This window comes from Hyperolius riggenbachi, chromosome 10 (genome assembly GCF_040937935.1).
Source record: "Hyperolius riggenbachi isolate aHypRig1 chromosome 10, aHypRig1.pri, whole genome shotgun sequence".
Taxonomy (NCBI): domain Eukaryota; kingdom Metazoa; phylum Chordata; class Amphibia; order Anura; family Hyperoliidae; genus Hyperolius; species Hyperolius riggenbachi.
In genome coordinates, this window is record NC_090655.1 from 209,594,378 (window position 1) to 209,607,198 (window position 12,821).

General features: G+C 42.4%; 1 protein-coding gene across 2 annotated transcripts in view; it reads right to left on the minus strand.

The window, feature by feature from the left end:
* Positions 1-7,081: 7,081 nt before the first annotated feature.
* Positions 7,082-12,821, minus strand: part of LOC137534344 (oocyte zinc finger protein XlCOF7.1-like) — a 31,345-nt gene continuing 25,605 nt past the window's right edge. For both annotated transcript variants that reach the window (XM_068255799.1, XM_068255800.1), the window contains exon 8: positions 7,082-10,832. In XM_068255799.1, the coding sequence (XP_068111900.1) occupies positions 10,003-10,832 (830 nt within the window). In that variant the 3' untranslated portion in view covers positions 7,082-10,002. The remainder of the gene's footprint in view (positions 10,833-12,821) is intronic.

The following is a 12,821-nucleotide window of genomic DNA, read 5'->3' on the forward strand; positions in this document are numbered from 1 at the left end:
TTTTTTTCTCTACAGATTCTGGTACACTTGTCCAGTTTTGATTGGCCAATTTTACCACATGTAATATATCTTACCTGCACAAAATGTTCATAGTATTCTAGTCAGTTGACCCTCATAACACACGGAGGTGGTAAAATTGGTCAGTGATTGGCCAGTCAAAATTGGATGTGTGTATGTACCCCTCATCATGCAAATCATCATCGTAGTGACTGGATATTAAGACAATCAAACAAGTAGCTGCCCATCAATCAGCTGCCTTATGCAGAATTATTTTACAGCAAAAGGCTTCAATGTCATACCTGAAATTTGTGTTTCTAGAAATTTTCGAAAAATAAAAAACACAATTAGGAAGTAAAATAAAGCAAGGAAAGTATGGCACATCAAGTAGTCTCAGGGCTAGAATTTTTTAAAATCAGATTTTATTTAAAACTTTTCTTATACGTGTTAATAATAGACCCTTTAGAGGTCACACGCCCCTCCCAAAACCCTGAAAAAAACTATACAACTGTACATAAAAAAGCCAGTGTCTGTTTACATAAACCATTCTGAGTCAACCATTGTAACATTTAAGGTACCTCGGTCACTTTGTTAGAGTGCATGATGGGAATGTCTGAGATGGATACCTCACACACATAAATCAGGAGAATGAAGGGGTAACAGCTGCTCATGCCTCTGCTGGCTCAGTACAACTTTTCCTTCTTAGGCCTCTTTTCCATGGACTGTTGATAGGCAGTGAAATGCCTCTAAAACTCTCACAACTGCTCACTGCTGCCTGGTAACTGCTTGTTGCTGCCTGGTAACTGCGTGCTGAGCACACAGCTCAACAGTCCGTGGAAAAGAGTGCTAAGGGTCCTTTTCCACAGGCGGCTGAACTGCGTGCTCAGTGAGCAAATACCAAGCAGCAGTGTGCAAATACCGGGCAGCAGCAAGCAGTTGCGAGAGTTCAACCGTCTTTTGACTGCCTATCAACTGCTTGTGGAAAGGGGTCCTGAGGGCCTCACACTAATGTGACTCACATTATGCATACACAGAAATAGTTCATCGCAAGTCCTGAACTTCGTATTCTGTGTGTGTTGAAGTGTGTAAAATATCTGCACACAGACAAGCAGGGCAAACACAATTTAAAATGAGAAAAAGAAAGGAACATGCTAGAAGCAGATCGTTCATACAGGGGCTACCACACACTGTAGTTTGTTTACTATTAGCATAGGCACTGAGTAACAGCTTATATTTAAGGTGACATAACTAGGGTAAAATCAGAAAAGTACAAGAACACACCCTAGATGAAACAAAAAGCTTATGCAAAGCGGCCAATATTGTCCAAAGCCCAAATATTTGGGCCAATATTGTCCAAAGTCCAAAGCGGCCAATATCGACACCCGCATAGCAACAGAACGTGTCGCTAGCCTGCTATGTTGCCCGAAGAATGGAGTCCCAATCCCTGCTGGATAACATGCCTGTATATAAGGCTTTAGGATGCATACACACACGATATTTTGATTGGCCAATTTTACCACTTCCAATTACAATGGGAGCTTACCTGCACAATTTATTCCTAGCATGGAAGAAGTAAGATTGTCCAATTAAAATTGAATGTGTGTATGCACCTTTATATTTCAATAATGTTGCAGCAGTGTTATTGTACTAGACAAAACATCTGCTTACAAAATATACACAAAACAAATGTGAAGCATTTACAAATGCAATGTGTAGTGTTGATAAGAAAGTCAGAGGCCACAAACGTAATACCCAGCGTTAGGATTTTTAATTTAGTCTTGAATGCTGTTGCGGTTTCAGTACTTTGCTAAACAAACTTAGGAGGTTCTTAACCATTTACCACACCAACTAAAACTAACCCCACTCTGTAGCTGGCCTTATACAGGGGCGGCCAGTGCACAGTATTTTTTTTTTATATCTTTCTTTTCTTCTCTAAAAGAGCTTTTTCCTAGCCTTCTGCATTAAAAGAAAGTGCTGAGTGATCTAAATGGTCAATTCTTAATCTCGGAATTTTATAACTTTTTTTTAGAGGTAAGCCTATTTATGTATGTTTTATCCAGCTTCCATTATCCATTCCACACATCACATCTTGGGGCGCCTCCTCCCTCCCAGTAATATCCATCCCTCTGCTCGGGGTGTTGGCCGTGTATGTTGGTTGTTTGGAACCCTTACACCCCTTTTTCTTTTCCTGGAGAGCGACCTACATTGACAAAGACTAAAGAACCCGAGTGAGGACGGGCTTTCCTAGCCAGCCGTTACACTGTGGTTGCCGGTCTTGCAACCTATTCTTGTGAGTATTCTGCACACACTGTTGTTGAGTGTCCCATACCCTCGACGTGCTACACTGGTGTCTTAAGAGGCGCTGTACTTGGCTACACAACTTCTGAGTTACTACTATCAGTATTATTGCCTGTGGAAGCGGGCTAGAGACCTGTTCGTTCTGGAGTATGAATTAAATCTGCTTTAAAGCATACATCGAGGTTGTGTTTGGTTTTGGGGAATTAAGTCCATCTTTGCCCTCCAACTTTTATCTGTTTTTACCTATGACTAGTTTTTAATCTGCTGGCACCTCTGTCTGCATTGGAATTATTGTTATCCACCTGGTGGTTTGGTGAACACCCCTTCTTTCCTTCTACAGAGGGGGACTTTTTAGCCTGATAGGGGACAGGCCTAATATCCTCATAAGTGCTTTAAGTGGTTGCTGAACCCGGCAACTCATACTTGTGAGTATATTTCTATTTGCTGCTACCTTTATCACCAATAATACACTATTGGGGGCTCTCAATTGTGTTTTTCCTTTCTTTTCCACACTCTCGTTTTTTTGTCTCCTTTGGAAGGTCCTCAGACTCAATTGGTACCATATCCTCTAAAATGTAGTCTAAATCTGTAGAGGTGCCTCCCCTCTCTGGATAATGCTATCAGAACAATGCGATTTGCTTTTCTCTTGCCTGCTAGTTTGGGTGTGCCACTTCAGCCCATCAAGGATGTCTGTACAACTAGTTGACTTGTGTTTGGCACATCTGACCTTCATGTAATGGGAGTGACTTCCTCTCCAATCTTACATGCAAAAAGAAATCTTGCCTCTGACAAAGTGAAAATGGTATTTTTGCTTATTGCCACATATGTACATAAGTCCCAACTATGATTATGGAATACGAGTCGGTCACGGAGAGTTGCCAGCTGTTCTAACATCTGGATAAAGTTTCCAACTGGCTGAAATTAAACAACAAACTGCTGTCAGTTTGTCACCTAAGATTTTAGACTAACATGAGGGAGCTTAAGAGGTCATCTTTCACGCAACGGAACCTCAGAAGGCTCTTAAAGAGGAATGGAAAAAAGAACAGAAAGACACCACATTTGGCATTTTTTTGCTGTTACACATTTTTTACTGCAAATTCAAGTTTGCATAAAATGTTCAGCTCAGTATTCGTAACCGTAGAAACAGGAGAGCCTCTTCCTCAGCCTGTAACCATTATGAGCAGTGCGCTTGCATGGTGGCTAGCACTCTCGCCTTGCAGTACTACAACTCCAGGTCCCAGCCACAACATTATCTGCATGGAGTTTGTATGTTCCTCCTCATTTTTGCATATGTTTCCAAAAGGCTCTCAGGGTTTCCTCTCCTATCCCAACAACATACTGGTAGTTTAATCAGGTTCCACCCACAAAACTGTCCAGACTGTGATAGGGATATCAGACTGTGACTCGGATAGGCACACTAGATGCGAGCTCCTTTCAGGGAAAGTCAGCACCATGAATTACCATATATACTTGACTATAAGTCAAGACATTTAGGACTGACTGGATAAGTAACCCCTCGTCTCCCATGCTCACATCTGCCTTAATCACGCTTCATTACAATTTCGAATTTGAGTGGCTTTCATCTCGAAAGCCCATCTCTGGTCCTAAATTTAACAACCTATAGCCGGGGTGAGAGGGTCACCTTTCTCCCCCACCCTGCAGAGAGCTTGTGGCCGGGGACATTGATCCTCCTTCCCTCCCACCCACCATCGCCCAAAGGGCAGCCACCTCTTTCTATCCTCCTGTGTGTAATTAAATGCAGAGTAATCGCCGCAGCAGAAGCGAAGCGGTTACCGGGGACTTTGATCCTCCCACCCACCATCGTCCAAAGGGCAGCCGCCTCTCTCCATCTCCCCCCTTTGTGTAATTAAATGATGTGTAATCGCCACAGGAGGAGCAAACTTACAAGTCCAGCACCGGTGCTCTCATGTGCTTTCATCTTCCTCACTCATGCCGTGTCATGTGACTTCAGGAGCCGGCAGGACAAGGTATGCTATTGCACTTACCGCTTGCTCCTGAAGTCACATGACGTGGCGTGAGTGAGGAAGATGAGCAGACATGGCAATCGGCAATGGACTGTAAGTGACTTTGCTTCTGCTGCGGCGATTATACATCATTTCATTACAAACAGGGAAGATAGAAAGTTGGTGGGTAGGAAGGAGGATCAAAGTCACCGGCAACCACTTAGCTTGTGCTGCGGCAATTACTTTGCATTTAATTACACACGGGGGAGGATAGAGAGAGGCGACTGCCCTTTGGGTGATGGTGGGTGGGAGGGAAGGAGGATCAATGTCCCTGGCCACAAGAGCTCTGCAGGGAGGGTAGAGACGATGCATGGCTGCACTTGGGGGCCAGGCGGGGTTAATGGCCACAATACTTTACGCAGTGCAGCCATTAACCCCCTCCTGGTCCTCAAGTGCAGTCATTAACTTTGAGGGGTAGACTTATATTTGAGCCACTAAAAAATTCCAGCTTATACACGAGGTCTACTTGAATCTGTGTAATATATGGTATTCAGTAGGGATGATCAAAGAGATGCAAATACTTCAGAGTTAATGCAAACATATGCAGTTTGAAAACAGACCAATTAATTTAAACCTGGGTTTAAAATGATTGGTCCATTTTCAAACGGCATATATTTACATACATTTGCATCAACTCTGAATAATTTGCATGTTATTGATCATCCCTAGTATTCAGTGTGCACTATAAAGAGCTGCAGAAAGGGTTAGTGCTATATCAATGCATAATAAGAAACTAATACACCTAGGTCAAAAGATGGTGCCAATGCCTTGTATATGTAATTTCAAAACCTTTCATTTTTTTGCTCCCCTCCTACCTATGTAAGGTAAGTAAAGCATACATACCAAGGATACACAATGCCACGGCTTTTGTTTGTGGTCCACAATTATATTAACATGGCTTCAGCAGAGCTCTGTAACACTTCTGTTTATTAGTGTCCTCAGTTCTGTTCAATATTCCAGAACGTCTCCCCCACTCCCTGCTGATTGCTGCCTTGGTCACTCAGGTCTGCTTAGAAGGTAATCATGTAAACACACTCTGAAAAGATATCGCACTCAATAGCCATAAATATCAATCAGGCCCCTTTTCCCTTATGGTGCATCCCTTCAAGTCATGGTACACTCCCCTATTGCAGTGGGTAGTAGCCATTAGTCTCTACGAGACTGGCCATATTACCCACGGTGCAACGCAATGCGGCGGAAGCGGTTTCTACAATGCACCGTAACGCGCTCCAGGCATTTACATTAGAGTCAATGGCACCACAACCATCTATTTCGATTGTTGCAGTGGCGGCGTAGATGCGCCAATCTGCAGAAAAACAGCAATGTACTTCCTGTCCCGCAAGAAGCATGTCAGTGTTCAGGGGGTGGAGCTATGCATATTACCCTGTCGGCCCACTGCACTGCAGAGTAATGTGTATGGGGGAATGGTGTGGGGCGATTGTCCTGCCCTGGTGCTCTTATGTGGCATGACAGTCACACTAGCGTACAGGTTAACTTAGAGACGTGTTGTTCCACTCAATGGGCTTGATTCACTAAAGGGCGCTAAGTGTTAGTGCCGGAGTGAAAAGCCACTTAATGCCCGAAATGTAGCTTTGCGCGCATTAACAGCAGTGCAAAGCTACATCGCGCACAGGACCACCCACATCGCGCACAGTGCGGCTGGCCAGTAATAGTGCGCGGTGCGATGATGACTTCGCACCCGCTGCCCTGTAAACGTGGCACCTGGCACATCGGGTGCCCCCGCTTCGGGGCTTCGCTGTGGTTTGCGCCCACAAACTGTTAAGGCCTCCTAACTGGCTTAGCGCCGGTTAGTGAATCGAGGCCAACAGGTGTTACTGCAGGAATCAGGGTAAGAGGGGTGTCCTCTCTACTGATCCAAAATCTCTTTCACTTCCCCACTGACTGAGCACGGCACTTGTATACAGCGGTTTGTGGACACAGTTGTAGGAATGAACACAATTCCTAATAACAGGCTATTGCATCACAACCTGGCATCACTGTCCCTTTTCTGTCAGAGAAGTTACACTCTAAACAATGCAGCTAAGCGACATTCCCCACCAGCACTAGCTTGAAATGCATTTAGGATCTGTAGGTTTTTCTATCTATTCTACTTGTCTGCATACCACCAGTTTGGATGACGGATTCCTAATGAATTATTAGGCAGGACAAATCATTTAGGGTGCATTCACACTGTGCGGGTTGCATAACGCATGAGTTATGTGTGTGAACTGCAAGGACCACTACCATAAAAACATTGTAAAATTTAATCAGACTTATAAAATATTAAAACATACTTATAAAATATAGATTTTTCCCAGAGTAAAATGCACTGTAAATGGCTTTTCTCCTATGCTACTGTCACTTACAGTAAGCAGTAAAAATCTGACAGATCTGACAGGTACATCTGTATTTCCAAAACAGGAAGAGACCGCAAGCGAGCATCATTTCCTGTTTGAATGTCGGCCAGAAGGGGATTACCGCATACTAACATGGAAATCCCCTGGAGGCCAGTTTTTGGTGGTGCGGCTTATTCTGAAACTGGCCTTAAGGAAATACTAAGAAATACCAAGAATCCCCCCATGAGGAAATGGACTAGTCCAAAATCTGTTAGAGATGTCAGAATTTTTTTTTTTAACAAATAAGTTTTATTGAGTGTTTCACAAAAGAAAACAAAGATCATGAACACATACAGGTACATGTACATGAAAAGAAACATTCCCTTAAAGTATCGGAATATCCCTCCCCCCACCCTCTATCCCACGGTCCTGACTTGACCCCGCACAGTCACCGGGTACCAGCACACAGCTCAATATAAGCTATTAATTCTGTGAATCATAATTGATACATTGATTTTTGAGATGTTCAATCCATGGAATCCAAATGCTGTCAAACTTGAGAGGACAATTTCTCTGCAGATATGTTAACTTATAAAATGGCAAAGCAGTATTTATCATTGTTATCCATTCTGGAACCGTTGGAGGTCCCTGTCGCATCCAGTGAAATATAATATTCTTTCTGGCATAGACACACAAAAGGTCCCACCGTAACGTCAGTCTCCTGCTAGGGGCTATATCTCCTGCAACTCCCAAAACATGTGATTTGGGATTAAGAGTAATTGGCCTTTCAAAGATTTTTGGGAGAAAGGCATTTATTTGCATCCAATAGGTCTGCAAATAGGGACATGCCCATGTCATATGAATAAAGTTTGCTGAACTTTGATCGCATCTGGGACATTAGTCAGCTCTCCCTGGATACATGCGTGCTAATCTTATGGGGGTATAATATATCCTAAATGTAAATTAAAGTTGAATGAGCCTGTCTTTTATGAAGATTAGATAAGACCCCGTGTCCTCCAACACATCCCTCCATTCTGACTCTTCCAGGTCTGGCACATCAATCTGCCACTCTTGAAGCACTTTATTTACTCTAGGGGTGGTGGTGTCAATTAGGGTCGAATAGATTGCGGAAAGAGTAAGTGTTTTTGTAGTAGAACGGCTTCTAGCGGATCAGTTTTAAGTGTGATATTGGTAGCGAATTGTGAATTGGCTGCATGTCGTACTTGGAGGTACCTGAAGAACATCTTGTTGGTTAAGGAGAATTCTTGTTTCAGATTATCAAAAGAGGACAATTGTCCCTCTGTGATTATGTGTTTAAGCCATTTAATTCCAAATCGTGATCATTGTATAGGATCAGGTATATGCTGAAAATGTGCCAGGTGAGGATTACACCAAAGAGGAATAAAAAGTGAGTAGACATCAGGTTGTGAGTATTTTTTCCTAGCAGCTTCCCAGATTTTGATAGTGAAGACCATGGGTCTGGGTAATTCAGCAATTGCTTTAGCCCCCCCAAACGGTAACAAAGTAAGTCCCTCTAGTGACCCCACTACCGCAGCCTCCAGCATGGAAGCTGTATTTCTGTCATCCTAGGCAAACCACCACCGGACCGTTACAAGTGTTGACGCCCAAAAGTATAGCTTGAAATTTGGAAGGGCCATACCTCCAAGTGCAGTAGGCAACTGAAGGGTAGTTAGAGATATTCGGGGCATGCCCTCAGCCCATAGAAATTTCAATAGGATTTTTTCAATTTTTTTGAAGGCAGAGTTAGGGATCCAGATGGGAGTCTGCCGAAATACATATGTAAATCAAGGCAAGTACAACATTTTAATCAGGTTAGACCTTCCCATAACTGTCAGCGGTAGACCAGCCCAGGCATGACAGTGTCTGTCAAGTGATTCAATAATCGGATTAAGATTTATGTTAATATAATCTTCTAGGGGGTATTTGATGTGTATACCAAGATATTTAAATGTTGAAACCCATTGAAGGAGGGAGTCGTTAGCTGTTTTTTGGGCATCTAGATCTATTGGGAAGAGCGATGACTTTCCCAAATTAATTTTCAAACCGGAGTACTTTCCAAATCTATCCATAACAGATAGAAGAGTTGTTAGTGAGTTATTAGCATCTCCCAAAAAGAGGAGAAGGTCGTCCGCATAAAGTGCCACCTTTTCAGTCAAATTACCGATCTTTAGCCTTTGGATATCTTTTGTTTCTCCTATCACATGTGCAAGTGGCTCAATGGCCAGTGCGAATAAAAAGGGGGACAATAGACACCCCTGCCTCGTACCCCTTTGTAAGTTAAAGGTGTCCGATACCATGCCATTAGTAAGTACTTTTGCTCTGGGAGTGGCATACAATAGCTGAACCCAACGCAGGAATTTAGATCCCACCCCAAATTTTTGAAGAATCGGCCACAAGTAAGGCCACTCCACAGAGTCAAAAGCCTTCTCTGAGTCCAGCGGGGCTATTACTCTATGGCCAGGATTATCATGTTTAACAGAGAGGTTGATATATAGTCGTCTAAGATTGACATCCGTTCCTCTCCCTGGCATGAATCCTGTCTGATCAGGATGTGGTTAATAATGGCTTAAGTCAGTTCGCCAGAATTTTGGATAAGATTTTCGCATCCATATTAATTAGAGAAATGGGCCTGTAAGAAGAACACAATCGCGGATCCCTTCCCCCTCCTTAGGAAGAACAACTATCAACGCCTCTTGCATAGAGTCAGGTAAGGATTGTATATTATCAGGGTCTTGAAGATATGTCCGTTTTTTACTACCTACTTTAATCGACTGCAAAATAGGAAAAAAGTAATTTATTGTGCATTTTATTCTGAGACCTATATACATCCTATATGTATGTATTTTATATCATACAATTTTTTGGCGATAGTGGTCCTTTAATACAAAGCCTGCATGCAGCCAGTTAGAATAACATGATCAGTTAAAACGCAGAGAGGCGAACAGCCTCATAGAATTGTACGGCCAGTGAGCTGACAATCAGATTTATTCAGATCTAATGTGAATGCACCCTTAAAGAGTCGGGTGACTGTCATAACATAGCTTACAATTTAAAGTTTGTTTTTTTCAGGCATTTCATTTGCTTTGATTGAGACATCTGTGCGCACCTACCTTCTGCTACAGCTGTCTTTTTGAGGTAGAGCACAAATGAGAGGTCCCCCACCCAACAATTTCCCAGATTGAGAAAACTAATTGACTTCACTTCTTGTAGTTTTTTCCACTCTGAGGACGAGACTCGATTTTAGGTAAAAGATTTACTTATCCTAAAAAATGAAAACCGTTTTACTCCTGTGGAGTGCCAGGCATTTGAAAAAGCATGTACCATGCTCATAGCATGATTATAGGTTCTACCTCGGTATGAGTCTTGTAATGTGAGATAAGATGCCCCCTTCGGGAGAAGCATTTCCCACACTCAGAACATGTATACGGCTTAACACCTGAGTGACTCAACTGATGTGACTGAAGGGCTTTCTTCTCGGAGAAACACTTCCCACATTCTGTACAGGAATGTGGCTTTAGACCTGTGTGACTCATCTGGTGGGAAATGAGAGATCTTCTCTCACAGAAGCATCGCCCACATTCCAAACATGAAAACGGCTTATCCCCTGCATGAGTTCGATAATGTCTCTTAAGTGTGGATCTTCTAGCAAAACTTTTCCCACACTCTGAACATAAATGAGGCTTCTCACCTGTATGAATCTTATGATGCGAGATAAGATTGCTTCTCAGGGAAAAGCTCCTCCCACACTCTGTGCATGAAAACGGCCTATCCCCAGCATGACCTCTATGATGTCTATTAAGAGTTGATTTTCTGGAAAAGCATTTCCCACACACTGAACATGAATAGGGCTTCTCCCCTGTATATATTCTCTTGTGTGTGAGGAGTTCTTCCCTCTCTGTAAAATACATACCATACCCTGAAAATGGGAATAACTCACCCCCACTAAGACCTGTATAATCATTGATAAGAGAGTAATCAGTATTGCTACCCCCAAGTGTAGAAGGGTCACATGATGTATCAGCATTGGGAGTGGCTGGATGAATGATTGAGGTAATGATGTCATCTTCTGAAGAATCAGATGAATTGTCATCTTCTATTTCACGGTAGGGTGAGGTCATTGAGAACCGATGTGGATTATCCCAGTTATATTGTCCCTCTGGAGAAAATAAGAAATAAAGGAAGACAAGTATGAATTGAGATTAAAGAGATCCTAAAGCAAAGAGGGATATAGAGTCTGACATATTTATTTCCATTAAAACAATACATATTTCCTGGCTTTCCTGCTGATCCTCTGTCTTTAATACTTTCTGCCATAGACCCTGAACAAGCATGCAGATCAGATGTGTCTGACTGAAGTCTGACTGGATTAGCTGCATGCTAGTTTCAGGTGCGTGATTCAGACACTATTGCAGTCAAATAAATCAGCAGGATAGCCAGGCAACTGGTATTGCTTAAGGGATAATAGATATGTAAGCCTTGATTTAGGTTCCCCCTAAGCTAACTCTTATGAAAATTTCAAAGTGTCATTGAAGGACTACAACTCCTGGCATGCATTGCGGTGGTCAGGGACGCGTAACACAGCTGGGAGTTTCCATCTGCAGCACCTGCAGGTCTCCCTGGAAGAAGATGAATGCCACCATAAAGACACACTGGTAAGCAGCTCCCCTCAAAGGTAAGTAATGCCAGACATACCCCTACGACACAATCAGTTTAAAAACCTCCCTAAACGATCGTTCCCCGATCCATCTGGCCGAACTTCGCAAGCGTTGGCAGAAACAAATTATCGTGTAAACAATTGTTTACACAACCACAGCAAATTACCTCAAAAGTAAATCGGGATCGGAACGATACTCCATGATGATCCAACATGGCGGTCATTTAAAAACAAACGATCGCCACAGTTGGCCTGGGTGGTCAAAGGTTGTTTAATGAATTTTCGACAAACAATGTAACACGATATTGTGAGATAAAGTATACGCTATGAAAAAAAATTGTCCGAAAAATCACGTTGTGGGTATAAGCTGTAATGGGGAGGTTGGTTTTATATATTTTAAAAATTAAGTGCTTAGGTCCCACTAAAGGATACCCGAAGTGACATGTGACATGATGAGATAGACATGTGTATGTACAGTGCCTAGCACACAAATAACTATGCTTTTTTTTTCTTTCTCTGTCTGAAAGAGTTAAATATCAGGTACGTAAGTGGCTGACTCAGTCCTTACTCAGACAGGAAGTGACTACAGTGTGACCTTCACTGATAAGAAATTCCAACTATAAAACACGTTCCTAGCAGAAAATGGCTTCTGAGAGCAAGAAAGAGATAAAAAAGGGGGATTTCTTATCAGTGAGGGTCACACTGTAGTCACTTCCTGTCTGAATCAGGACTGAGTCAGCCACTTACATACCTGATATTTAACTCTTTCAGACAGAGAAAGAAAAAAAGGAACACGGCATAGTTATTTGTGTGCTAGGCACTGTACATACACATGTCTATCTCATCATGTCACATGTCACTTCGGGTATCCTTTAAGCCTGGTACACACATCAATTTTGATTGTCCAATCTGACCACTTCCAGGAAGTATGAGAGCTTCCCTACGCAATCTGTTCATTATATTTCTAGATCTGTAGGCCCTCATACTACCATGGAAGTGGTAAAAGGACTATGAAGATGCTCTCAGCTATCTGTACTTAGCAATAATGATACTTGACTCAATGAAGCAGCTTATGCTGTGAAACACGGTGTCCTAAAGTACAGAATAAAGATACGATTTTTTTGAAATTTACATGTGAATTGTCTTCTTGAAGGTAGAACCATCGTCTTAGAAAAATATATTTTATGGGTGCCTCCACCCACTTTTAAAGGACAAATGAAGTGAGAGGAATATGGAAGCTGACGTATTTATTTCCTTTTAAGCACTACCAGTTGCCTGGCTATCCTGCTGATTCTCTGCCTCTAACACATTTAGCCATATACTCTGAACAAGCGTATGAGATCAGGTGTTTCTGACATTGTTGTCAGATCTGACAAGATTAGCTGCATGCTTTTTTCTGGTGTTATTCAGACACTACTGCAGCCAAATAGACCAGCAGGACTGCCAGGCAACTGGTATTGTTTAAAATGAAATAAATATGGCAGCCTCCAT